Genomic DNA, 27,883 nt, shown 5'->3' with positions numbered 1-27,883 from the left:
TGCTAGTTCTGCTACATGTCTTCTCTCCTTTTGACCTCTGGTACCAAGAGATGTGGAAGAAACTGTTTATCTGAGGCTCAGTAGGGACTGAGGGAAGAATTGGATTTATTGAGAGGGAGGGAATATATAAGAGTATAAAGGATGTAAATTTGTAGCTAAAACCCAAGGGCTTTTATTTCTACTTTTTGCTGAACAGTATGTTCTAAACCTATAGGATTTAATTTCAGATTTTCGATTGAATGGAGTTTGAGGACAGGGCTAAACTTTAAAAAGCTTAGTGGCTACAGAGTTTGTTCCTAGCAAACTTCTGAGGACATCTCTTCCCAGTCTGCTAAGATTGACTACATCACTGACAGACGTGTCTGCACTTAATGGGAGAAGCAAGAAATTCCTGAACACTAACTGTAAACAGCTTGCACCAATCCCTTTCTCCCCATTGCATTACTTTCTGCCTCCAGCACAATTAAGGAACTGCTGTTAACACTCTTGTAGCACAGGGTAGAAACTAATGCTCAGAATTCTGAGCAGAGAAATCTCACAGCTGTGCCAGAAAACATCTGTTGAGCTTTGCTGGGTAAAGCAACCTCAAAACAAAACCATCAAATTAACAAATCAAATCACGATTTACAACAATAAAAAAAAAGTCATCAAGTTAACATACAGAAGTCAAATCAGTACCTTGTTTTAAATTGCTAAGCTCCTAGAGGGGAAGCTCAAATCACAACCTCATCACCACAGAAAGAATAAGGCTTATCCCTTTGGAAGAAGGTCAAGGTTGTCACCCCTTCTTCCTTCAAATCCATCAGCTTAGCAGTAAGGATGGGTCTTGAAGCCTTTGAATTAACTTGGTTTCAGTGGTTTAGCACCTGCTAATCAATTTGACCACAGCTCCTCAGAGTCACACATCCAACCTGGTAATTTTGCTGGACAGACTCAAGATGACTTAACTTCCAAAAACTGGGTGTTGTCAGGCCAATATGGCCAAAGCAGAATCAGTGTGGTAAGACTCAATACAGTTACTTGCCACTACGTAACACAAGTAAAAAATTCTATTTATCATCTTAAACAAAGTATAATTAACTCAAGAAGTCCATAAAGGCAAGGCATCCGAGGACAGGCACTTGGAAGGTTAAAAAACCAGGTCTTTTCTATGAATAGTCTGAATGCTAACAGGAACCTGGAGTGGCTTTCCATACACATTTTAAAAGAAAAAACAGCTCTCTTCTATGGGGTTTGACCAGGCCACAGTGGCACACATCAACCAGAAGTGTAAGAAGGTCAGTCCATAAATGCCCTCTGGAAAGCGCCTTGCCCTTGATCACATGAAACAGGCTATCCACACACGGTCCGTGTGCTGGCATCCTACCAGCAGCAGCTCAGCACAGTAGCACTAATGAGCCACCTACTGTAAACGAGCCTCATCCCACCGGCTGCAAAACAGAACCAAATACTTCAGAGAAGTCACAGTGCTTGCTCCAAAAAACTCATTTACAGTCTAACATGAGGCACAAACACGAGTGCAAATGACAAGTAATAAGGCAGAGCTGGCTGGAGCCAAAATGTGAGATGCTGCAATGCAGTCACATGAAATTTATGTACATGCTCATCTTGAATGATCCAAGACAAGTATTCTAGCAGAGACGGAGGAATGGGCACTGTTCGCAATGTGTCTTCTGAACGTCAGAGAAGTAAGGCTCAGAGGGAACCTGGTAAGCTGAAAGCTGGTCAACGTCTTGCAGGTCCCTTCACATGTACATTGTCACCCGAGGTATGGGAGCAAGAATGAAAGTTTCCTCATCTTTCACTGATAAAGCAGAGCTTATCAGTTTTCGTTTTCAGAATTAGCACACACTGGAGTTTCTGTTAAGATTAAAGAATGAATTTCTTCTTCCTTGATTAACCTGTTGTAAGCATGCACCTGATCATCCTTTGCACATCTCTGAAAGAGAACAACAACATTTTTAACACCACTTCCTCATGATGAGCATTGTTTTTTCAGCCCAAGACGACAGACCCGTTCCACAAGGCGTAGCCTTTATTATGGTGAAAAAGCCACGGTAGCTGGACAACAAACTGTGCTTCCTAGGGGCATGGCTTAGGCCTAGTTGATGGAAGAGTTGTCCTCTCTGGAGATGAGGAAGACTGAAGGTTGGTCCCCACCTCAACAGCGCTTCCTACTACAGCTTAGGGGCAAAGCTCGGGCAGGAGGATGTACAAGTGAGGATGTACGTGCTTAGTAAATTTTTCACTGAGACACTAAGCACACAGAGAAGATCAAGATAATACTGAGGCAAGAACATAGCATTACTTGGGCAGTCACAAAGCACTTGTCAAGGCATGACAAAGCGTAACAGCTACCATACTTATGATCCCCATGGCTGAGAGTCCCGTCTTAGTCCCATAAAGGCCAATACATGCTGAAATATGTATTATTATATATATATTAAACTAGGAGGCCCCTATCCGTGGTACTGGTGAGGCCGCCCCTCGAATCCTGTGTTCAGCTTTGGGCCCCTCACTGCCAGGGGGACGTGGAGGGGCTGGAGCGTGTCCAGAGCCGGGCAGGGGCTGGGGCAGGGGCTGGGGCACGAGGCTGATGGGGGGCGGCTGAGGGGACTGGGGGGGCTGGTCTGGAGAGGAGGCGGCTCAGGGGGGCCCTGACCGCTCTCTGCAGCTCCCTGGCAGGGGCTGTAGGCAGGGGGGTCGGTCTGTTCCCCCAGGTAACGAGCGACAGGACAAGGGGAAACGGCCTCGAGTTGCACCGGGGGGGGGGGTTAGATTGGGTAGGAGGAAAAATGTCTTCACTGAAAGGGCGCTCTGGCACTGGAACAGGCTGCCCAGGGAGGTGGTGGTGTCACCATCCCTGGAGGTGTTTAAAATATGTGAAGATGTGGCACTTAGGGGCATGGTTTAGTGGTGGCCATGGCAGTGCTGGGTAAACAATCCAAACTAAATGATTCTATGCTTTCCACATAGTTCTAGTTTATTATTAGGTGAACTTGGAATGCCCCCGTAGAAAAAGGGAATTTTTCTGGATTTTGGACTCCATTTGCAATTGGGAAGCCTAGGCCTGAAAAGGAGACTTACTTTCAGGAAGCAAGCAATTCCTGCAACTCCTATTCAACTGAGAACATGCAATGCACATGCAGCACCAGATACCCAGACAGTCATTATCCTCTGCAAATGTTTCACAGGTGGCACAAGTTTTGAGATGCCACAGTGAGTCAGAAGGTCCCTTCCATATGAGGGCCGCATATGAACAGGACCACAGGGAACAACAAATGTTGCCTCATGTCCGGGTTTGAATTAGGGCTTGTCAGTGTACTTCCCTCGAGAATTTTATAAAGAGCTGCTGAGTTAAAATTTGTTCAGAAATAAGACTTTCCATAATCAGCATTATGTTTATTTTTGCTGAAATAATTGCCCATAGTCAGTCTTTCATCAACCAAACCCTGAAGCAACTATAGTTAGTTTTGCTCTTTCGCCAATGACAAGCTAAATGTCCTGATTTACTTTATAGCTAACTGATAAATGTGAAAGTGCCAAAAATACAAGTTGATGGAAGTCAGATACGAATAGCTTTATTCAGCATCATAAATATCAGCAACTAGCAGAGAAAGACTTGAATGTTCAGGAGAAGTAGTTTAACAGAGTTGCAATAAAAAACCCCAACCAACCAAAGCCCACACCACACAAAAAAAATAAACCACCCCAAAACAAAACCACTAATCCCCCCTCAAACAACCCCAGAAACAACAACCAGAAAACCCTCACCCAAAAAATCCGACCCCCAAACCAACCCAAAACACATTCAAGAGACTAGCAGTCTGTGAACTAACAGAATAATGCAATTCTACCAACGTATTTATAAAGGTATATGCAATTTGAGGGGGAAAAAAAAAATCCCCTCAGCTTTGGATAATTGTTTCTGAACAACTCTTACTATTGTAAATACTTAATCTTCATACAACGTGCTTACTTCCATACATTTGGTTTTAGACAAAAGTATTAGGAAGAAGGAAATTGGAAGCTTACAGATTCCAGTTCAATAGATTAGTTGGCCCAACAGCTTCTTACTGACCTGGGAATCCTCGTTCTGCTCTCCAAACATGCGCTTAAGAATTTCTCTAGGGTCCGGAATTGGTGGGAGAATTAATATCTTCAGCCTTCAGAAAATTAAAACCAGAAGATTTCGATAAAAGATATATTAATTTAAAAATCACCATTTCAGAGTCATACGTGGGTGCAGTCAAGAAGATTTGTGGAGTCAGCTTTGGCATCACTGGCCAGCCTTCACTTCTGTGTAACTGTATCCAATTCTTATTTTTACTCCCCAAACCAAAAGGAAATGGGAATATTCACACAAACAGATGCTAGATAACTTTCACTCTTGACAAAGAGAGCAGCAAATGTAGACTTTTTTACAAAAATCTGGTAAAATATACTTTACATATAAGCCTAATTTTTAATTTAGACTTCATTGCTGAAAGAGACGGGATGCAATAGCTGTGCAACAAGAATCTAACTGTAAGCAGATATAAGCAACATTACCCAAGTGCAATCACAGCATCTGTATAGTCTGTAAAGCTAATTCTAATGACTAAGGCACAATGGTGCTGCCATTTTTGCTATGCAATACTGTTCCGGCTAAAAGAGATGCTACTGAAACATGCCACATCATGGACAGTTACAATCCTTCTCTCTTGCAGGTAACACTAGTCAAAGACCGATCAGAATTAGTGGATTGCAAATAAAGAGAGACTGTTATTTACCTTTTTAGATAAACAAGCAGAATTATCATAGATACTGCTACTATTAATGGAATGGTGACTATTAAAACAAAATGGAATGTAGAGTCCACCTTCTCACCTGGAAAAGGAAAACAAAAATTTGAGAAACTTAGGGATATTTTGAGAGGCTTTTTATGACAGCAAATTAAGTAATTCTCTAATTTGTTCACAGACTGAATGTTTTTCAAATACACTAGCACTTTTGTAGGCAACGACTCATTTTTCAAAGCATGATATTATGATGTAGATACATTTGGCAGGAAAATGCATAACCAGCAAGACTCAAGGCTTAAAAACTGACAGCACTGGAAAGGGGTGATTGCACAACTATATAGATGGCAACCCCATCAATGTATATAGCAGTACAGGTAGTAACTGATGACACTGCTGAAGGGCTAGAACTCTCCTGCCCTCTTTGTAAGTAAAATTAAACAGATATAGGGAGGTGATCTTTGACTCCCGTTTATTTAGCAGACAAAAGGTATTTGATGCTTTACAGATGAAGAATAAGGTGCAGCAGATTGCAGGAACGATTGCTCTCACCAACACTCTTTTCTTCACTCCAGTCACTGTAGAGCTTGCTGCTGTAACACTCAGGCTTTGGTTTTGCTCTCACTTTGAAGATGTACTTGCTGCTATGATCAACGCTAGGCATTGACATATAATTATTTTCAACCTAAGGTAAAAAGAAATGGTAATTAATTTGCTTTGTGAAATTACTAACATTCTCAGTCATTTACAAGCCTGTTTCCATTGTGCAGTTAACGGACCCTGAATGTTTTGATGGAAGATCTTTTTGTGAATACTGTACTCCACAAAAAAGGACATAGTGGCATTTAACCAGCACAGACTGCCTAAACAGATTCCAAACCTAAGATTTATTCTTATTCACTGCTACTTCTATCATGCAGCATTTGGCATCAATGATTAAACTAAGACTCAGCATCTGGAATAGTGCCTTTTTTTTTTTGAGAAACATCTTAGATATATGCTGCCGTTCCCTCTCTGTCAGGGCAGCGATGTTGATCTAACTTCAACCACACTGAAGTCTTCTGTGATACCTCTACAGAGACACATACCCTAGATGGGATAGAACTTCACTTACTTTTGATCCAAAATGCCAGATTCACGAGACAAGTTGGTATTATTCGAGTCTGGTAAATTTAGGGTAGGGCAAACAACTAAATATATGCCATAGGAAAAGACTACCACCTTACTTTGAAATTTATCACGCTGTTAACCATTCTGATCAAACAGTACAGTCACTTTTGCTATGCAGATACAGGCATGAGTATATCCAGACACTGAACTCAATGCTTTTTATATGTACATTAAAATCAGCATATCTCAGAGTGCACTTTTTCTCCCCCTGTTTGCTTTTTCCTTTTTTCCACCCCCTGCCCCCATTCTCAGTGTTTTCATCCCCCTTGCTTTTCTGTATAACATTCTGTGCTCTTATGTGCACCAGAAAATAATTTTGCTTTCTGGTAATCAAGTCACGTCATTCAAGAACAAGGCAGTCATATGACCAAGCGCAGACCAACAATCGGAAAACCCAACACCAACAGACCAGAGTCCTGTATCACTGAGCAGCAAACAAGTACATGCACCATCGCGCCTTTCCTGATAAGCGTTGTTTACTTTAGTACATACTTCTGTATCGGACTGTTCTTACACATTATGGCTTTGCCCTAACAAACGATGGCAAGGATTCAGAAGACTCGTGTGAACTGTGGTGTATAGATATCACTGCCAGAAACCTTCTGTATGGGAGAAAAATCTTAGGTCCACGCAACACTTCTACCTAGTGCACCAGACTCATTCACATGCAGCATACACAATTTTTCATTTTTAAACAGCAAATTCTGAATTACTGTGAATAGCAACACAAATTAGAAGAGATACCTAGGAAAGAAATCACAGTTAACTGTAAGTAATGAAAAATTACTTTAATTATCTGAGCCGTGTCCAAATCTCCATTGCGATATTCAACTTCATAAAATAAACAATTTTCTGGGAAGGTGTCTGATTCACTCCATTCTAGATATATTTCATCATTAATCTTTGACAGCATAACTTGTCTCGGTGTAGCAGGTTTTACTGAAATGCAAAAAGGAAGAATTAGTTAAAAAGTGTATCACACTGTTTACAAAAATTGTTCAAGTCCTGCATTGCATATTACTACATTTAATACAAGTTTAGGAACAGAAAGGAAAAAGTCACCACCAAAAAGTCAAGAAAAAATAAAAACCAGTAAAGAATAAGAGTAAAAATGAATGGAAAATGACCCCCGAACTCCCCAAATATCCCTCCACTCCTGAAAAGCAAACCCTGTCTATATAATTCCCAAATCAAAGATCAATAGAAGATGGGAGCATCTAACATGCAAACATATTGTCTCATCCACAGCTTAGGAGGTGCAAGCTTTCCAAACACAACAATATACTAGTAAATTTGGGGGTTTTATTATTTTTTATAATGTGGTGTTAAACTTACCAAGGGTGGTAGGATTTTTACTTGCACACACAGGCCTAATTTCTTCAGAATCATCTCTAATCAAAATACTTATAGCTGGATAAGTGCTGGTGACTTTTGGGAAGCTAAGATTGAAAGTGCATCCAGAGATTCCTTGATGCATAGAATAGTTACTGCACTTCTTATGGTTTTTCAAACCATCAAACCTATGGGAATAAAAATATTTTTTTTAAATGTCAAAAGAATAGGACAGCAAGGGGCAAGCTTGTTTTCAAACCTGTGTTACAAATTCTACAGATTAATCTTGCATTAGAGCTGTACTATAAAAGTAAAGCTAGGCAAAGTCAGAAGCTTCTGATTTATCTCAAGCTTTAGAAAGAACATTATTTTTTAAAAGTGTCAAGTAGCAGAAAGAGAGGCAGGTTTGCTTTATGTCACAGCATCAAAAATAACAGCTGCTTTCAGCTTTGGTTCACATTTTCCAAATTGGAAAACAATTCTGAGGAAAAAATGTTCAGAAAGCAAACTAATTTGGATCACCTCCCATCAACAGAATTTCACTTCTGTGCTAGAACAAGCTAATCCATCTCCTTCAGCTATGCCCACATATTGCAGCTCTTGCTTGAGACAGTTGAGATTCACCTACTGCCTGCATTTGCTTTTCAAAATGTCAGTATTCACTTCTAATAACAGAGAAGCTATGACAAACTTCTTCCTTGCTTCTCTCTGTTCCCCAAGTCCCAGTGAAAACATGCCAGTAGCTTTTCCTCCTGAGAAAACAGATTATTATTTTTTTTAAATTTATTTAACAGTGATATAGATTCAGTTAGAGCTTCATTTAGGAGCACAATAGGAGTGACGTTTTCCTACCTCACATCTCAACACACATGGGCTGGGGAAGCCAAAACAGTCAGGACAGACCCCTTTTTTATCCCCCCTTCTCACCTCCCGACCCTGGGGCTGATGAAGATGGGAGGCACTCAGAACAGTGAGCAACGTGCAGATCCATCAACCTGCTTTCCTAAGCCTCCACTTCAGCAAGTATCACTGTGCACTGGCTGGATTTGTTTGTTCTAAGCTAATGTTATATTCACATTCATGCTGCATGAAAAGACAGCGTTTAAGAGGAAAGTATCAAGAAGAATATAAAATGGAAGCAAGCAATAACTTTTCAGGTAATTGTTCATTCGTTTCTGAAAAACGAAACCGAAACCAAAAAAACCACCTCACCTGCATTATGGAAAATGTATCTTCCAGTCAAAAAAAAAAAAAATTAAAAAAAAAATCAAGGGTTTCCTTAGTTTTCAGCCTTGAAAATGAGCATTTATCTTTCTAAGCAGCATGAATTAAAACACTTTACTGTCACTACAGCTACATCTTCCATTAAAATTCAGGGGTAAGTTGAAAATATATAGCTCTAATCTAAAGCATTACTCCAGTAAGTATCCATATACCCAGAAATTCATATCTTCAACACCTCATTGGTACTGTTCTTATAACAAAGAAAAGATTTCTTTGAGTAGCAGCTTAGAGAGAGAACAGTCCTCTCCACATTTAACAGAAGCAGCAAGTTTCTGCTGTCTGCCGTCCAAATGCATTAAATCAAAGAGCTAGCCTGTGAGACTGCCACTGGAGAGGAAGAGGAAAAAGTTTATTTAGTTCAGATAACAGAAAGCCAATTTAAAACTACAAGAGGCTTTCAGAAAAAAAACTCCGATATTTCTATAGAAGCTAATGCAGCCTGGCGTTTCACAAGCCCCATCGGCATGCAGAAGTATGCATAGATTAGCATGCACAGATCTTGATGCCAAGGTTTTGCTCACACCACAACTCTGTTTCTTTGGAACAAGTCTATTTATAGCAGTCAGCTGGCAAGCAGGGATGATGATAAAAAGATATTCTCCATAATTTTCAAGGTGAATCGGTTATTTATGACGTTGAAGACACAAACAAAAGTACTGCTAAGTGTTATTAGTGCTTTCATACCATTTTCCAATGACTCAAGAGCTAACACATACATTAGTGAGTGATTCTGACTTAAACAGCACGTGTTTGTTGGGCTGCAAAGAAAGCAATTAATACATGGGTCTAGCTCAGTTCTTAATTCTTCCCTCTTTGAATCCACAATTAGAAAAAAATTAGAAAGCAATAGCTGTTTTTACAGTGAGCTACAGAAGCTGCCAGTGCTTCATATAATAGTTATATCAACTTCCCAAAGAGACTCAGCAACGGCCACCCTTAGGCCCCGTGAATTTTTCTGTTGGACAGGACACAACACTGATTTGTACACAATGCCCTGGGACCTTGCAAAGCAACAGGAAGCAGACAAGTAAAATGTGTAACGTGAAACTAAAGATCAGCACTAAAGCACTTCAGAGCCGAGAATAAAAACATCATACGAACCAGTAGAACAATGTATAATTGGTATCACTGCTTGTGTTCTCCCCAGGGCGCCATGTACAAACCATGTACTCCAAATTGTGCCAAATGCAGCTCAAGTCAACAGCAGCAGTGCCTGGAATACCTGCAAGGCAAATTGGAAAGGTCTCTTATTTTGCTAGGACAGTCTTCTCCCCTATTTCCATAAGTAAAACATCCCATTTTACAGAACTGAAACTGTCTGGAAGGCAAAGGTGGGTTACCTCTCAGGCTGCACTGCCTATCTCAGCACAGCAAATGATGAATTCCAGTTGTTTATTGCTTGCAACAACTGAAATCTTAGCAGAGGAACTTTTGAATGCAAGCTAATCATAACAGCAAATCCCAGTTTCCACCATGTCTGAGTTACCTGATGCTAAGGACAAGGTGTTGTGCCAGGAAAATATTTTGTTCTCTTAAACTACAGCTACTTTAGAAAGGAGTTAAAGTCACTGGCAGTTATAGGGATAGCACTTAGCTTTGTTATAGTTATTACAGCCATCAACATGAAAACCAGTCAGCATTTAATTACAGTTATCTACTCCAGATACAGTATTAGGTTTCTGAGTATTCTGAATATGGAAATACCTGTAGAACTTAAACATGGACAAAAGCAACACCGGGTAAGTTGAATATTTAGTTGACACCCATATACCTCTAGACATTGAACCTCTTTTAACATACCCTGAAAACCCAAGTTACAGAATGTAAGTACAAAGGAGTACATAGCAATTGTGAATAGAGATGTCAATGTATCTCCCAGGCAGAGCAATTACGGAACAAGTCTTTCATATTCAATCTTGCATTTTTGTACAAATTCTTTATTATCACATTACAGCATATTAGGTATTTTTTCCTTGTAACAAGTAACAACATCTCCATGAACTGAAAGTAAAAGGCATGCTAATTTTACCAACAGTCCAGACTTTTATTGATAGCAAACGCCCAACTACCATCTACTTCCCAGCCTGCATTCTCCCTGAAGCAGCAACTCTCTAATAGTATAGGAAAATGAAGCAGTCTTCCTATTAGAAGGGGCATTTAAAAATATTTTAACTGCAAGCAGACTTTTAAAAGCCCCGGCCTGTTAAGTACGTGCTGTCCTAATGATCCACTTCCCAGATTTCCCAGAATACCCCTTTGACAGACCGACAGACAAGCCTGGTAAGATCTCAGATTCTCCTGTCCACACACGGTTTTCATCCACATCAAGTCACACTCTTGGGTCAGACAGACTTTTACTACTCAAGGCAAGAGGCTCTACCTCTTTGCTGTACCTCCTCGCTTCCAGCATCCAGAAGAATATATTATCCCTTACAGTCTGCTTCCTAACAATTTTGCTATGGATCCCTTGCTTCTGGGTGTCTAGAAACAAAAAAATGTTTTTCCTCTATTCATTTTGCTATGCACAGTTTTGTAGACCCTAGTCACCTCCTTTGAAAAAGAGCAAACCCTACTATAACCATTCAAGTCATTTATTTACTCGACAGGTTGCTAAATTTGCTAGATTCATCCCTCTCTCATTTACAACGGTAACGTTACTTTAGGGACTTCTGCTTGTACAGAAAATCATACAAAATAAACCAACTTAGGTGTTAAGTTACAAAGTCAGGAGGCTTAATACAACCGAAGTTATCTTTTGTCTCATAACCACAGCACAGCAGGGACAAGAATGACAGGAACCACAAAAATCATTTAAATGTCTTGGAAGAGCATTTACATTTTACAAGCTTCCCCATAATTTTTTTAAGCATCAGAAGACTCTGTTTATGTTTAAATGTAGGATAATTGAATCGCTCTGTTGAAGCTCCGTCAGTTGAGCTAACCCTTGTGTCTGGTATCTCCCCATGACGTATTTCTGCAATATTTTGCTATAATAGCAGAGAAAACAAGGCCAAGCCAGGTCTGTCCCAAGGTCTGGCTGCTGCATGTGTTACCTTTGGGCAGAAGGGAGGTCTCCACCCACCGGCTGGGCTCGCTGACATTACCGTACTTGCACTCACTTCTCACTTTGAAACGCATTTCCTCATTCAAGGACGTATCTGTCACACGGAAGCGACTCTTACTCCATTCCTGGGTTTCAAAGGGGGAAGAAAACCAGAACATTTGGTGTACCACATCAGACCCATGGGAATTACTACGAATGTAAGAATGTGTTACAGTCCCTCAAAGTCTGAGCTCAAAGCCAAATGAAACAAGTGTCTGACAACGTGGAAAGCCTCAGCATCACCTGGCTTTTCTTTTCCCTTATCAGGCAGGCTCAGAACTCGAAGGAAAACTACTTCTACTTCAGCAAGCTGTAGACACGAGCAAAGGCCACACAGAGATCAAAGAACAAGTATAACGTGGGGGAAAATGATCCTAGAGTAAGTCTTCATGGGTAACGCAAAATGAGCGTGTTTATACTACAGCTATACAAACAGAGCTTACAGATCTAACCTGGCACCTTCCTCTGTGTGTGAGCACATAAGCGCATGACAAACATAAGAAGGAACATTTGAAGACACAAGCAAAAGCAATAAGAAGAGTCAACACGGATTTAAGGAGCAAAAGAAAAAGAAAGCAAATCCACAAACAGCAATTAAAATACAGTGATACCACATCAGGCCCAGGTAGTCCATGACCTTCCATTTTCAGAAGACAGTTTGTCTTTGTATGAGAAAAAGGCTTACCCTTTTACCATACAGTTTCTTGAGCATCTTTTGTTGGGCTAGGGGGATGCCTTTTATTTAACTGGAAACAGGATTAAAAAAATTAAAAAAATATCTTTGTTACGACCAAGAAATGGTGTAACCACTTGTGTATTAAAAAAAAAAAAAAAAAAATATTGGCACTAACAAGAGGGCAAGGAAATTAAATAGCAATGGACAAACTAGGTTCTACCAGCTGTCATGCAAAAAAGATGCACCCAGATGATACACAGTCTGTTCCATCCTGTCATGTGAAACTGCTGTCCCACAGCTCTTTCACTGCTGCTGACCTTAACGTCCATTAGACCCTTCCACAAACTCATTCAGCTCGTTAACCAAGCAGACTTTCAACTTGCTCATTGGTTAACAAAAAGGTAAATAGGTTTCTGTTGGGTTCACAAGTTCAACTGGCTCATCTAAAGGTCCAGCTAAGATCATTAGAGAAGGGGGTGTCAAAAATGAAATACCACCCTTTTGGCAGTGTTAAGCCATTAAATAAGTTCAGGTGTTTGAAGGATCACAGTGTTACTTCAAGCTCAGGATATCCTGGAGCTGTCAGAAAGACTACGGCAGTCACCGCACCGAGGCCACGGCAAACTTCAGGCCATAAACCCGTAACAGGGCTCAACAACGGGCTGTTCCAAGAGGCTCTGTATCCATTTTAACTGTATCTGAAATAGCGGTGCTGCTGACCCCACACTTGTTTATTCAAGGCTTCAGATTCTCATGGGTTAGAATTAGAGGCTGACAGCGTATCATCTCACCAGCAATAAATGGTAAAAATGTCTGTCCTACAGCTCCTTCGGTACCATGGCAATGCTGCTCTTGGTCCTGACCAAACACTTGCTAATCCACACCAGGGATCACATCTGGGCTTGCAAACCATCTGACACAGATGGAAAACAAATGCCCAAACCAAACAAGTTCTACAATTTCTGTTCCAGGACACAAATGTGTTCCACGTTGCCTTTGCAACACAACCCCCATGACTAACCGTAAGCGCAGGGCCAGGGCAAACATTGGAGCACCATGCTTGGCATTACCTCCAGAAGACAAAAGCTGTCAGATCACAGCTACACCAAGGCTAAGGTGCACACCTCTTTCTTAAACTGAGTTCAAAGCAGAGGAGAATAGCCTTTGCAAATTCCCTTTCAAGTCTTAAGGATGCAGACTGCCCTGCATATGTTTTATTTTTCCTAGAAAGCTGCATAAGCAAAGACTGAAACAAGAGTTTTCACATTATTATTATGGTAGTTCTGTGTTATCGGTAGCAGCTCAATTATCAGAGAGCAACAGGCAGATTTTTCTGACCTGAAGATCCCACATACTGGTATGACTCATTTTTGAGGTTTTGATCCCATGACAAGAATTACAGGCTATATTAAAACTGTATTGTTATATATAGATACATATTCATATGCTTACACACAGAGTTTTATCACAACGAGACATTTACCGGAGCATAGCAAAGTTTAAAGAGGTGATGCACTCACTCTTTTGTGCTGAAGGACCTCATCAATCACAATGTCACTGGAATACTCTAGGTCACAGCTACTGCTGACGTTCTCTGGGGGGTTCCATGTCCAGTTCAGGGTGCAGATTTGGATAAATGAGTAGTCCAGGTTGGATGGAGGTGGAAGAACTTTTGCTCCTAAAAGAAAGAAGTTATCAGTGTCACAATCCTGTTGGTCCACATTTTACCTTTTGTACTACTGACAGATTTTTAACGCTCCAACAGAAAAGAACACAAACGACTCAACTCTTTCTCAGCTCATATTTGCTATCAGATTAAGCTACTGCCCACTAAATTATTTCTACTATTCTTGCTCAGTCCATCAATTATTTAAATAATTATAAGAAATGCACACACACTCAAAAAAATCACTGAAAAGTAATTTTTAAGAAATCGCAGCATACAACAATATAGTGGCTGTGGTAATGAAACTTATGCTTGTGGAGGGAAGATGAGTCTCATTTTTCATGTCTTTTCCACTGTGAATTTGCATCACACATGCTGAAACTTTAGGAAAAGTAGCACACATATTTTGTGGAGCAATTAATACTTTATTCTACCCGACAATAACCCATCAATGCAGTTTTAGAGAGAAAACTTTAAAAAGACAAGTGATTGCATCTTGCAAGCAACAGTCAGAACCACAATTTAGCCCAAACCAAGCAAAACCGAGAATGTTAAAAAAACAAAGAAACCACAATGCTTTTTCAATTACTCACCTATTAAACTTTTAATGCTATGCCCTAGCACAGTGAGCAAAACCAGTGTGGGACAAGTGGCAATTTACTGCTGGCACACTTCAGCAGTACTTTGTTTCACTGCTCCAGAAGCCACGTAGAAGCAAAGGAAGAGCCATGACTCAGAGAGAGTTGCTGGGATAAATCCATTTGTGCGTTGACCCTTCCTTACTCTTGTGCACTGAGTCACAGCCTACTCAATACCCAGTCACACAGCTTAAAGGTTGCATTAGAAAACAAAAAATTAGAAAACTGCCTGGAAAACTTAAAGTATGTGTCAGACTCCAATTCTAGAAAAAAAAAACCAAAAACCCAGTTGGTAATTCCCTAAGAAAATGAAAGTCAGTGAAGTTTGTTTTTCTAAAGGGCTATTCTAATGTGTACTATTAGATGTTAAATAAGAGGCCAAACGAGACTGCTTCTCAAAAGTATCTACAGGTAACATCACCGAGGCACCACCACCTATTAGTCTGTGGAAAGTACCCTTGTTACGCAGTAGTTTCACAAACCTCAAACTGATATCAACTAGCACTGCAGGTCTTGCTCATCCCAGGAAACTTTCTCATCCCAACAGCCAGGCTCAACCTGCTCCAGCATTTGGGAAAGAGCAGAATAATTCCACCAAGATCAGTTTTCCCATCTGAGTCACGGTGCAGCACCGTTTCCTTCTGCTAGCACAAGGAAGAGTGCAGATGGAAAGGCAAAACAGCTTATTTCAGCAAGAAATCTGCTCAAAGCATCCACGTCACTATTATCTTACATTTCCCAAGAGACAGAGCTGCCAAAGCTTGAAGAAAGTTCATCAAACTCCTGGAGCTTTCTCAGACCTTTGCGTAGTTCAAGGCCAGGCAGTAGCAGAGAATGGCCACCATCACCAGCTGCGTGCCCACATGTATGTGTCGATCATGCATGCTTGCACAGAAAATTACTAGGATTTACTGTTTTAGCCTAAACACGCTTAGCTTTTTTGAGTAATTAGAACTTTTGGGAAGTTTTTGTTTGTTTATTCAGTTTTATAGCTGACCTCAGGAGCAGAGAAGAAAACTTTGTTCTTACAAAAATACAGTCTCCCCCAAGAAAATTGAACCTAGCCAGATCTTCTCTGCCTATCACCTGTTCCACTAACAAAAAACTTACGAGTTGTTTCAGGAACAGCACCGGGGCCTTAAGTTTGCAAATGACATGTCCTTTAGATCATGTAAACCCAACAAAAAATAATATTTATTCAACAAGACGGCACAGCTCCAAGCATTCTGTCTTTTCGTGATCAAACTTTTTATTACCTACAGGAGTCACAAACCATTTCAAAAATTTACATTGCCATCCCTGATTGCCATTCTGAAGTTCTACACGTTTCCTTTTAATAGGTCTGATTAGGATTAATTGCATTTAAGCTTGCAGATTTCTAACCACACAAAGAAGTAGGAATATTCAAGGTTTATAAATAAATTAATGAACTGTATTAGCACAGAAGTTCAAATCTAGTACGTTTTAGATTAATCTATACAATCCTGAAGCTCTAAAGCCCACGGCTTTAACATTACATTCAGCTGAAGATTTGCTTTCACTCATAGGCTTGGCCAGTCTTGTACTTTTGTTGTATAAAATATACATAGAGGCTAATACTTTTGTTACTAAAATCTCATTGCTACAGCAATTTAGCAGAACAACTCAAAGAGCAACTACAAAACATAGGCAAGACACTATTTCATTTTTAAAAAACAAAGCCACGGTGAAGCTTCTAAGAAAATAAAGCGCAGCAGCAACCACCAGGGATTAACTGGGGCAATCCTGCCCAGACAACATTTCATTTCGAAAAGCCGTGATGAGGAAGTCATCAACATCACGTATCACAGAAGTGTTGTAAAACTTGTATCTGTATTTTGCCCTCCTTTATTTTCTGGAGGGTGATTTCATCGTTATCAAACGAATTGCAGCCAGCTGGAAAACAGCGATCCTCTGATGGCCGCAAGTGTATTTTTGCACACCAGCAAAGACAGAACTAACAAAGCTTCGAGCTCCGGTTCTTGCCCAACCCTTCCCGGCACAACCGCATCTTTCCCGCGACTGAAGGTCCGCGCTGCCAAAAGCGTGGGAGCTGCAAGGGCAGGCAACGGCACGGCCGAAGCCCCCTGGGGGGGAACCGCTCCCGGCCGGCGCCCCCCGCAAACCGCTGCCGCGCCGGGCCCCCGCGGGGCAGAAGGGCGGTGGGCTTCGGCGTGGGCTTCGGCGGCCGAGGCAGCCCCGGGAGCCCCAGAGAAGCGCTCACGCGCCTTCTGCCCACCTCTCACGGGCTGCCCTACGGAGGGGCAGATTCCCCGGCACCGCCGCCCCTCTGCCCGGCGAGAGGCAGGGCGCACCGCCGGCTCCGCTGACGCGCTGCGGGGCCGTTTCTACTACAAAAGGAACGTATTTCACCGAAACGCGCGGAGCGACGTGCCCCGAGCCTCCGCCGCGGCCGCCCGAGCCCCCCGCCGCCGCCTCCCCACGCGTGTCCCGGCCCCGGGCAGGCCGGCAGCGAGCGGCCCCGCGGCGGGGCGAGCCCGGTGGTCCCGCCGTCCCCTCCCCCGCCGCCCCTACCTGCCGCCGTCCCCGCGGCGGCCGCCCAGCAGACGGCGAGGAGCAGCCGGCAGCGCAGCGGGGCCGCGGGACCGTCCATGGCTCCGGCGGCGCGGCCCCGGCTCCCACTTCCCGCGGCGGGGGCCGAGCCAGACGGGAAGAGCGGCGGCGCGGCCCGCCCAGGTTAACCCGAGCGGCGCGGGGAGCCCGCCGGCCCGCCCCGCTACCTGGGCAGCACCGCCCGCCCCCGCCCCGCCTCCCGGCCACCGGCGCCCGGTGCTCCCCGGCGGCCAGGGCCGCTTCCCACGGCCCCCCCGGCCCCGCGCCCCTCCCGCTGCTGTCACCCTCTGTGTCACCCCCTGCGTCGCCCCCTCCCTTCCTTCCGATGGCCATCGCTGCCGCACACGCACGCCCCACAGGCGCTTTCCTTGCCCCCTGTGCCACCCCGTGTCACCCTCTGCGACCGCAGTGTTGCCCAAGGGCCCGGGGTGCGCCCCCGCAGCGCCCGGCCGCCTCCCCTCCCGCTGCACCCTGACCGTAACCCCGGCAAGACCCCAAGGTCTTGTCTTGGGGGTCAACATTTTCCTTTTACAGCCTGATCTACACGCAGCCTCTGTGGTCATCGGGACGTGCCCATGACATCCCTGCACTCCCAGTGGGACAGCAGCGATGGTGGCACAGCCCCGACCAGTTCCCCTGATGCTGAAGCCGGTTGTCCGACCCCCGCCCCTGGCAGGACCCCTGTTTGTAAAATCCCTCCTGCAAATTCAGGTCATTTCTGCAGTTCTCATCTGTACAAAAAAATGCGCACTGTTCATTTTCTGAGCCACTACTACAGATTGTTCTTTCTACAAACTTCCCCAAACGCCCTCTGCTTGGGCGCCTTCCAAACGTGATTTGGCCACTTGCTGTCATTTCTACGGGTGTGATGTGGCAAGCAGTTTTCCCGCATTTTCACAGAAGCTGGAATACCAAGCAAGTGATATTTTGATACGTTTCAGGATAAGAAAACATTTGGGATAAGGTTTTTTCCTTCTAAACTAGATTTTCGTGGGAGCTAGCAAGCTTGCTGCTAGTTGCCACCCAAATACAGTTGTTATAAATAGGGTACAGATCTAACAGAGAGGAAACTTTGGCTAAGCTTCAAGGCAAATCAAAACACATTAGTGAAAATTATTTATTCCTAAGCCAAGACAATGTTTCAGCATTTACTCAGCTCTTCAAGGAGTTTTGCAAGAGTTCATCTGCTTTTTAGACACTCATTTTAGAAAAAGGGAAGTGGATTTTTTTATGATAAGGCGGGGAATATCCTGTGTTAATGTTTTTTTGGGTGGTTTTTTTTTGTTGTTGTTGTTTGCTTTTTTCTTTGCTTTTCTGCCTGTTTGGTTTTATATTTCTGGGAAAAGAAGAGGATTTAGCGAATTCCTTAGTTGCCGTTAGAAAGTGCCCAAAGGCCTGCAATCATATTCAAATAAAAATTGTGGCTTAAAGTTCCAGGACATGGATCATTCAAGCTGTGTGACTGATCAGGCTGCGCGACTACCTACGGGCAACACGGGCTATGCCTGCTAGTGATGACGTTTGCAGAGTAGAGCTGATCCAAGGGACAGCGATCTCCCTCTTGCTCGTGGTTTCCTTGCTTAACGTTTTCTTTCCTTCCTTCCTTCTTTCTGCTTCGTCCACTCCTTTTCCTGGGAGAGCCGCTGCCAAGCACACATCCAATAGTTCACACACTTTTGGCTGCCTGCCCATCGTCAGAGACAGCTGTAATGTTTTTCCCTGGCTCTCTCCCTCCTCCTTGAGTGCTCGGCTTGTCACATTCCCATCCCAGTGCGTGGCAAACAGAACTCCTGCCAAAGCTTTTGATCCATGCCACCTACCTGAGACTTCCCATTTTTTAATTTCATGGAGTCATCCTGCATCTTTCTTTTGCAAATCCCATGTTCTTGTTAGACAACATGCCTGTGCTGCGGTGACTGCAACTCATACAGACACCCCTGAGGTATCTTTAAAAAGCATTTGGGCTATGGCTTCATGCTTGATATAAACTGATTTACGATCACACTGGTGATCTGCCCTCAGCCATGTGGTCCTGCTGTTTCCACCCACGCAACCAAAGCTAGCGATGGTGGGTCTGTGCAGTGACTTTGCTGATGCATTAAAAAAACCCAACCAACCAACCGACAATTATTTTCTGTACATGTTCCCTGACACAGATTGACAAATGATGCTGATGCATGGGGTGGCTGCATGATTACTAGGTCCAACAAGAAGCAGCGGTAATTAGCAGCACGGAGCTGTGGGGAATAGTCCCTTCTGGGAGCAGAAGAGTCATCCATTGCTCCACACCAGCGGTGAGATTCCTCCTTTTTAATGTCTGAATTTGCAGCAGCTTCTGTCAATACTTTAAGTTCCAACAGACATAATTATAGGCTCTTCAGAAGACAGCTGGGGTCAGTTAAAAAAAAAAAAGGGCTCAATTAGAATACAGCTGGATCTGAGACACAAAAATCCGAAATTGTGAGCTGAAAAACCCCGGTCTGACTCACGGGGCCTCTCCCTTTTCAACCTCAGTGTTCTTTGGGGAACGTCTCGAGTTTTGTGATATGTGTGTTCAAAACGGCCATGAACCCTGCCAGTGCTCTCTGAGCCACTGCCCAGGCACCACCGGAAACCAGAAATTACGCGGAATACAACCTGTGTCCTTTGAAAAAGCACTTTTGGGTAGATGTGGAATCCATTTTTCCTTGTGCAAAACGTGCATCCCTCTCTGATCAATTGCTATTGCAAGTCCATGCATCAACTTCTCTGCTCACAGTTCCCGGAATACCGAGGTCTGTTTAATTCATCTATTTACTTGGCAAGGAGTGACTCCTCCACTCATTGAGAGAGGCAGGGCATGAACCTGGTTCTACAGCTGTTTGGCCAAGACTTGCAGGAGTCCTGTCCAGGAAGCCTTGGCAGCAGAAGACAGTGGTAGCAAAAGCAGTTTGTCCTTTTACCCGTTGGTGAGGTAGATAACGTGAGGTAGATAACCGTAGTTACACCTGACTTCCATTACACAGTGTAATAGCCGGTACAACTGCCTAGGCTCGGCACATATTCGTGTACTAGCCCTTTAGTTAGTTGGACATGAGCGATAACAAATACATTCCCCAAGAGCAAAAGTCTGGGTTTTAAAATTGGAACTACAAAACAGAGCAAAAAACCTGATCACAAACTTACTGAATGTTCTTTAGGAAAGCAGGGTGATATGCTGGGACATTTCCTTACTAGTGACTCACACCTTATTTCTATACATAATTTTGTATGCATTTCTACGTCCATCTCAGGCTTCCCAGTGAATTGTGGTTTTGGGATCCTCCGAGCTGGATGCGTGGTATTTATTTGTGCCCCTTCAGGATTTCTGAATCAACAGCTATTTGCCGCTGAATAATTTAGTGTTAACAGTTTCATCTGGTGTATCTGAAGATTTATTACAGCAACCTTCTTTAGAGGCAGCATATGCGATAGCTCATTTGACTACGTTTCAGTCCCATGTATCTTACACCGGTATTAGCTTCAGATCACTCATCCTGTTCTGTAAAGGGAAGAAAACCCCTGAGCAAAACATGTTTATTGCAACACTTATTTTTCCTGGGTTTGTACTCATTTATTTTGACCTGGAATAAACTCTGTTTTATCTGGATTGACTGAAATGTGATGTTGCCCTGGCCTTTGTCAGAACTATTGAGTCTTCAAAAAAAAAAAAGAGAACCAGAAAAAAAAGAGCAATAGAGGATTGATGGTCTCAGAAAGCTCTGGACCAGTGTTGCATATTGGTGTCACCGGTACATCAATTCACAACTGAGACGAACACGATGTACCGTTCTGTTGTCACACTTAGGTTAAACAGGGCTTGTACAACACACATATATACAACATGCATGATAAAAGCACTTCTGTTATGAACACATAGTAGCAGGTGTTAAATTTACATGAAAAGAGAGTCAATTACATCCAGAACAGCTGAAATATTATGTGTATATCATAACTGGTTCACCATTGCTTGACACAAGCATATTACTTAAAGTACTACAGTTGGTGGTTGCGTAATAGTTAGCTGTACAGAATATTCCTCGATCCAGTAAGAACTCGTTTAATTAGAAGAACTAATTAGCTCAGTGAACATGGAATGAACACATGCTGCTCTCCTCAAATAGGTAAATTCAGCAAGATGTGGTTTAACTTGTATGAGACTTTTGAGCCCGTGACTTCCACTTAGATGTTCCTCCAGTTCTTTCCGGCTGTGTTACGTCAAATTGTAGGGTTATTCTGAAGCCTGCTGTGAAGTCCACGGGACTCTATCTTGTATAGATACAAGGGAAACAGGGGAAGGGGAAACAAACATACTTTATCTACTTTGACACAAAAGGTGTTATGTTTACATAAACTCTTATTCTATATCAAAATACCATACGGCATATGTTCAAAAGGTTTCTGGAACAAAATAAACACATTACAGGTATTCTCACATCCACGATCTTCCATTTGTTGGCTTATCTCACAAAAATTTCTGTTACCAGAAAAAATTTAGGACATTGAGAAGCATGTAGAAATATGTCCTTGGCTGCACTAAATTCTGTATTCCAGATTTTTTGGGGGAAAGAAATGTACTGCTGAAGTTACTGGTCTTAAAATACTACTTTCTAATCCCTCTGCAGAGAGAAAAGCAGTGAGTCAAACAGAGTCAGTGTTTATACTTTGCTTACTCCATCTAAGTGTATAAGTCACTAGAAGCATGTTCTTGTACATAAAGTGCTGGCAGACCCTGTGTTGCTTTATATGTCCTATTTGCGAACAACCTGGCTCCAACACATACCATTATTCAAAACAGTCCTCTGTTAAGTAGCCAAGTGCTTTTAATCCTCATGGACAGATACTTTATCCTATTTTTAATCCTTTAATGCAAAATCACCAGTGCATCCCTTCTGAAGACTTGATTTGTTATACAGCAGTTTTGCAGCAAAAGTAACTAGAGGTGTACATAGAAAATATGTATGTGTAGCTATGTTGATATATAAAAGGGTGCATGCCATGCTGCAATTTGAAATATGTTATTGATTTTTATAGACCAAAACCTCCTGCCATTCCTTAGGCAGTATAAGAAAACCCAAAGTGTAACGAACAATAAACGTTTATATTCTTCAAAAAAAGGCAGCAAATAGGAAGTACCCAATGTGAGTACTGGCTACATAAAAGAGGCACGTATATAGTATAATCCCCAGATATATCTGTGAATTAAGCTATTTCAGTCAGACATGAGAAAAAATCTGGAGAATTTCTTTAAACTTATGTAGGAAAATTATGTTTAAAATTACATAGGAAAAGGATAGGTAGAGAAAACGTGTACACCTTCTTGGCATCGTCATCCAGATTCAGCTGCGAAATACCTAATGACTGCTCCCTATCATTTCTAGATTGGTGAAAAAGTAAAGAAAAACTAACCTGATTTGTTACCAGTCATTTTATAACCCACCTAAAAAGGAAAAATTTTCCATCCAGTCAAATTATTTACCTGCAGGACAGAAGGAAAATACTTAGGGCATGATCATTTTTGCTGTTCATCAAAACTGCATATAAGCATGTATTCTGAACTGTACTGACTGTATATATTCTAATGGGACTTACATTAAATATTTTTTGGCTTAATTACCGAGATGGCTTTCCAGTATATTGAAGTAAAAAGACAGGACAACTCCAATACCACCAATAAACTGAAAAGTTCAGACAAAAATTCATCTTGGACCATTAAAGTAATCTGAAGATGTAAGAATTGCACTGGAATTCCAGTAAAAAAAAAGGAACAGGAACTGAAAATTCAACTAACAACATTATTTCAGAACATTAAAGACATCAAAAAACACGAATAAGAATTTCACTGCAATTCCAGGAAAACTATTAGGTTAGCTGCAGGATTTAAAACAGCTATAGTGCAAGAGCTTTTCGATGCCCAGATCTCATCATTGCTGCCGGTATTCAATATATGCCTTTAGTATTGATGTTTAGAGTTCAACTAGCTCTAAAAAAATCTTGTAATGTATCCACTATTCAACAGCTTCATCACCTTTTAACAAAGTAATTTGGAAAACTCTCACTATCTGCCTTTAAATACTATTCGTTGAAAGATGAAAAATCGATAAGGTAGTAACCATATTTAAATATACCAGTCTCTCTTCCTCTTTCTGTTAAGCTAAATTTAGAGCCTGCCTGGCATAAAAGCACATACAAGCAGAAATGTGGTCTGTTTGTAACATAGGCACATCTGTATTTTGCCTGCAGCAGCTAACGGGTGACTTTATGGATCACAAAAGTATTTTCTCAGGAGACAATTAATTTTAGGTATTTTTAGAATCATGCATAATAAACATTTTGAAATGTGGTCCAGTTACTATTTGAAGATAATTTTTGTTACAGAAATAAGAACGTCAACATTTTATAGACACTATAGCCAAGCTAAATACTCAGCTGGAGTCCGCTTATTATGGCACTTTGCTACATAGCCTTAAAAACCCCCACCCTTCCCATATGAACTACTGGAACCGTATTTACAATTGATGGGATTCTGAAAAACATGGATGTTAAAAATGTTGCTGGACAAAAGAATTACTGATCTGTTTTCTTCTTCCTGCATCTAAAAGTGTTGTATGAATAAGAAGCAATGTACTAAAGCTTTGGGGAGGGGAAGAAGGAGTAAAAGAATTCTGGAAAAGACATTTTCTCCAACCCCTTGTCAAACAAAAATGACGGGCTTTCAGAAAACAGATCTGTTTAACTGGAGGGAACGTGCATGTCATACGATGTTAAACCCTCCCCTCAATTTTGTATGAGTTATTTTGATGTGCTGCATTGTTTTTTTTAAAGCCCATCTCACAGATCATCAAAATTTTTCTGAAAGGTGTTAAAGCACTTTGTAATTGCCAGCTCAATTTAAGATGTCCTCAGAGTCTGCATTTGTGTGAGACCAGGAGCGGTAAATGGAAAAACTCACATCGAATAACAAATCTGTCCGGTGGTCCTCAGTGGGTACAATTTATCCTCCCGCAGCTGTGAAAGGTTAGCAAAAACTGAGATCAGCCTCAGTTGGCTCAGCTCTCAAGGAGGTTACTTGAGAATCATCTGCTCAGAGGATGTACGAAAATCCCCATTTCTGACTTCGGCTGTAGTTATTCCAGACTAGGGCAAGCTTACTTCCATGGTCTGAGAGCAACAGGGGCATCTGCATCCCAAGTCCCTTTTTAGAAGAGGAAGGTCTCTTACTAATGACTGAAATCTCTCTTTCATGTTCCCTCTCCAACAAAGCTTTTAGCAGCAAATACGACATAATGCTAACTTCTATATACTCTATGCTCCTTCTATTTACAAAGTAGTTTTACATTTTATTATATTGCATTGTACAACTTTACATAGTACTGTTATCCTTTCAATTCATAGTTCAGCAATTCAATACATATTTAGATAACTGCCTCCCCACGTCCTGTTATACATTTAGCTTAAAAAAAATTGTAGAAAACAAGCACAGTGGTGCAACGTCCAGGCACTTTCAATGTTGCTCTGCAAAATAAGCAAGCACCCTGTTTGAAAGCATGGCAACTTTTTTTGGGGGGAAAAAAAAAATTGAATCTTTGCTCATAATGGATTTTTTAAAACATCCTTTGTACAGTTCCAAGTATTCCTGAGAAAGGTCTGTAAAATACGACTGATATGTTTATATTTCAGCAGTGGGTCTGAGTGAACAGTAACTTTCATCACCAGATGTTCCGCTGATCGCACAGAAGACGTGTAGGGAGTCATGCATCCATGGTGAGTGCATTGTATCTTCGTGGTAGATCTAGACAAAAAATAATCACAAATTCAGTAAAAGTTTCAGTTCATTATTATAATCATGCGGTTTAAAAAGGTACGCAAAAAAGATATCCAACCTTGTCTTCAAAGCTGTTTCGCAAAGGCAGCATAACAAAGAAATGAGAAAGAAGAGTAATTTAGCAATTTCTTAGCATTCATATAGGCACTGTTCTGTGTATTACCGGATCATTTTTAGTTACAGCTAGCCAGTATAGGAAAGAAACAATTCTCTGTGCAGTAATTTTTTATTAGATCTTAGCAGAACAAAATTCTAATGTTTTTTTTTTTCTTTTTTTTTTTTTTTTTTTTTCAGTAAACAGGGGGAAAACATGCAGCTAAATAGAGTAAACGCTCACTACATCCGTGCCACGTGACAAGACTGTGTATTTTTTGGCCTGAAGGACAGTCTTACAGCACAGGATCTAACTAGACTGGTAGAGCTCCTCTAGAGCTGACCGTTATTTGTTCTTCACCCTGAGGTTCACCAGTCAACAAGTTAGTTAGCCTGAATTTACGTTAGTGAAACTGAGATCAGTGGCCACCATAAACAGTTTCTGGACATCCAGCTTTCTGCCACTCTTGGAGGCTTCCTGTACTTGTTCAGCTGCAGTTTATCAATTTTTTGTGTTTACATTTCCCTAACTTGAAAGATGTGTAGATAGGTCACAGGCTGACCCAGTGAGTGACCCGTCTGCCCTGCCATCTCAAACCAAGTGCACTGCCTGTGTTGTTCTGGGGAGCTGACAATATTTAGAAAAGCATATTTTGTTTGCAACAAGACCCTAAATTAACGTAATATACTTTTAATGTTTAATCGAGTAATTTTGCAGAAGAGGAAAACATGTTCTATTAAGTCTAATTTGTTAGATACTTAGGTCACTTGATAGCAATGTAAAGTTCAAGTCAGTGGTTTTCTACATGATGTTGCACAGCCATAAAGAACAGTGCTTGTAAACATCATTTTTTAAGCTGCCTTGTGGTCTAATAGAAGAAGAAAGTGAAAAGTATGTCCTTCACAGTGAGCCCTCCACTTTGACATTCCAGTTGCTGTAATATTTTGCCCGTTAACCGAAATCAATATGACATTGGGTTTGTAAATCTATCAAGATAATAGGGAGCGTGCTTTAACAATACTTAGATGTTCTAAGATAATCTTAACTATTGTACTGCGACAGTGCAGAACAGAGTGATTTGCTTTTGATTTGACTATTGCAGAATTCAGAAACCACAGAAGTTCCAGCACCTGCATGCAAATTAAATGTCTTGGAAAGGTTTACTTGCAAACAGCTTAGAGTAAGCAGGTGGCAAGTCCTATGAACGAGTATCTCTGAGCAAAGTTCAGCAGTGAGTATCCATGGTAGGTAATGTACGTGAAAAAATGAGTGAGCCAAATGTGCAAAATTAGTAGTTTACACACTAAGAAAATGGTGGTCATGAGCAGAAGAGCAGGGAAATCTAACAAAAGCAAGGGGATGCAGCAGTCACTTATTCTCAAATGGATCCTCCCTTACACTCCTACAACAAAATTCAGCCCCTTCATGAGACTGTTCACCTGAAATGATATTGCACTCTTCCATAACAAGACTGATTGCCGTAAGCATTATTTTATTGAAAATAAACCTAACTTACAAACAGCAGCCTGGTGCAGTGGTAGTGCTTTGCCACTTGCATGTTTTTGCATTATTTTGAACAACTGTTCAACTTACTGTGGAATTTGCCTATATATTTTTTAGAGACTTAAAATGCTGCATTTTTAGCTAACAGTCACACATGGACTATGTGTTGAGTAACTGGGAGATTCCAAAACCATTCTTCTAAACTTCAAGTACTATGAATCACAATGCAGCCTGTACCGTTCATTTTATGTGCTTGATACTACAGATTTACAACGAGCTTTCTTTTGTCATTATGAAGGCAAAATTAAAGAGCACAGGTATGGAGATTACTTCAGTAAGCCAGTTTTCATCTAATTTCACAGCATGACACGAGGTAGAAGTGCAACTGTTCTTTGATTCTCTCACCTCTCTGATGCTACTATTTAAATACATTGTCCTAAAATGATCCAAGAAAACATTAAAACATAGGTCAGATAAATTAGCACGAATATTTTAACAGTGCGCATAAATAGCATGTTGGCATTTGGCCAAAATTAAAAGAAAACATCCTCTAATGGGAGAAAAAAATAATAAAAGGAACTTAAGTTGGATATAATTGAGGAAATGGAAATTTTGCCAGAGAATCTTGACTTGTGACTTTTCACAGATTATTACAATGTAGAAAACATGAGGTAAAACCCAGCAAAGGATCTCCGATGACCACAGCAGTGAGGAGACTAACAGTATGTGTCAGTGAAGACTCCACCCTGATGTACACTGTATACCAACACCAGGCTGAGGCTTTCAGTCAACAGAAACTGGTTTTAGGAATCCACCAAGTGTATCATTTACTTTCCACATCCCGTTACTCGCCCTTTTTATATTTAGCTAAACAACATGAAGAGCGATCGAGTTTTCAGTTAGTTTTCAGTCAGTTTTCAGCATTAGCTAGTTTTCAAGCAGAGAACCACCTCTGCGGGCTCCTGACATGCAGTACGTGCCTGTTCATGGATGATGTCAGAAAGCTCTTTCACCATATCCCGAAAGTTTGATTTTAGCCCCTCATGGTACTCCACTTGATCCTCCTTAATGAGTCGCTCGTTGAGCTCCAGAGCAATTCCACAGGCTTGTATGAACTTCCTGGGGAGGAAAGGAATGAACTTCGGGCATCACAATAGCCCAGTTTTCCACCGAAGCAAGCAACCAACCAGACAGGCAAATC

The 27,883-nt window shown here is 41.6% G+C and overlaps 2 protein-coding genes across 7 annotated transcripts in view; both read right to left on the bottom strand.

Moving 5' to 3' along the window:
* Nucleotides 1-661: 661 nt before the first annotated feature.
* On the bottom strand, nucleotides 662-17,357 carry IL13RA1 (interleukin 13 receptor subunit alpha 1). The gene is made up of 10 exons (XM_055818038.1): nucleotides 17,204-17,357; nucleotides 13,867-14,024; nucleotides 11,621-11,756; nucleotides 9,669-9,789; nucleotides 7,287-7,471; nucleotides 6,739-6,890; nucleotides 5,334-5,466; nucleotides 4,773-4,869; nucleotides 4,082-4,166; nucleotides 662-1,939 (listed from the first exon to the last, which is right to left on the bottom strand). Exons 1-10 carry the CDS (start codon nucleotides 17,280-17,282, stop codon nucleotides 1,823-1,825), a joined length of 1,263 nt encoding a protein of 420 aa, XP_055674013.1. The 5' UTR covers nucleotides 17,283-17,357; the 3' UTR covers nucleotides 662-1,822.
* A 3,601-nt stretch (nucleotides 17,358-20,958) lies between these two features.
* Nucleotides 20,959-27,883, bottom strand: part of DOCK11 (dedicator of cytokinesis 11) — an 85,266-nt gene continuing 78,341 nt past the window's right edge. For 2 of the 6 annotated variants that reach the window (XM_055817889.1, XM_055817890.1), the window contains one exon: nucleotides 25,074-27,801. In XM_055817889.1, coding sequence (XP_055673864.1) covers nucleotides 27,606-27,801 — 196 coding nt within the window. In that variant the 3' untranslated portion in view covers nucleotides 25,074-27,605. Of the gene's footprint in view, nucleotides 25,053-25,073; nucleotides 27,802-27,883 lie in introns of those variants that run through there. The other 4 variants (XM_055817887.1, XM_055817891.1, XM_055817888.1 and 1 more) reach the window with 3 other exon arrangements.

This window comes from Falco peregrinus, chromosome 13, assembly GCF_023634155.1.
Source record: "Falco peregrinus isolate bFalPer1 chromosome 13, bFalPer1.pri, whole genome shotgun sequence".
In the NCBI taxonomy this organism is placed as follows: Eukaryota; Metazoa; Chordata; class Aves; order Falconiformes; family Falconidae; genus Falco; species Falco peregrinus.
Note: the sequence above shows the minus strand (reverse complement) of the source record. Positions and strands in the feature narration are given on the sequence as shown.

Excerpts from the sequence above, each read along its gene's own strand:
- IL13RA1 (XM_055818038.1), bottom strand. The coding sequence starts at position 17,282 with ATGGACGGTCCCGCGGCCCCGCTGCGCTGCCGGCTGCTCCTCGCCGTC. Across the intron at positions 7,472-9,668 it reads AATTATACATTGTTCTACTG|GTTTGATGGTTTGAAAAACC; the intron begins GTTCGTATGATG and ends TTATTCCCATAG. Across the intron at positions 6,891-7,286 it reads TAAAAATCCTACCACCCTTG|TAAAACCTGCTACACCGAGA; the intron begins GTAAGTTTAACA and ends TTTGCATTTCAG.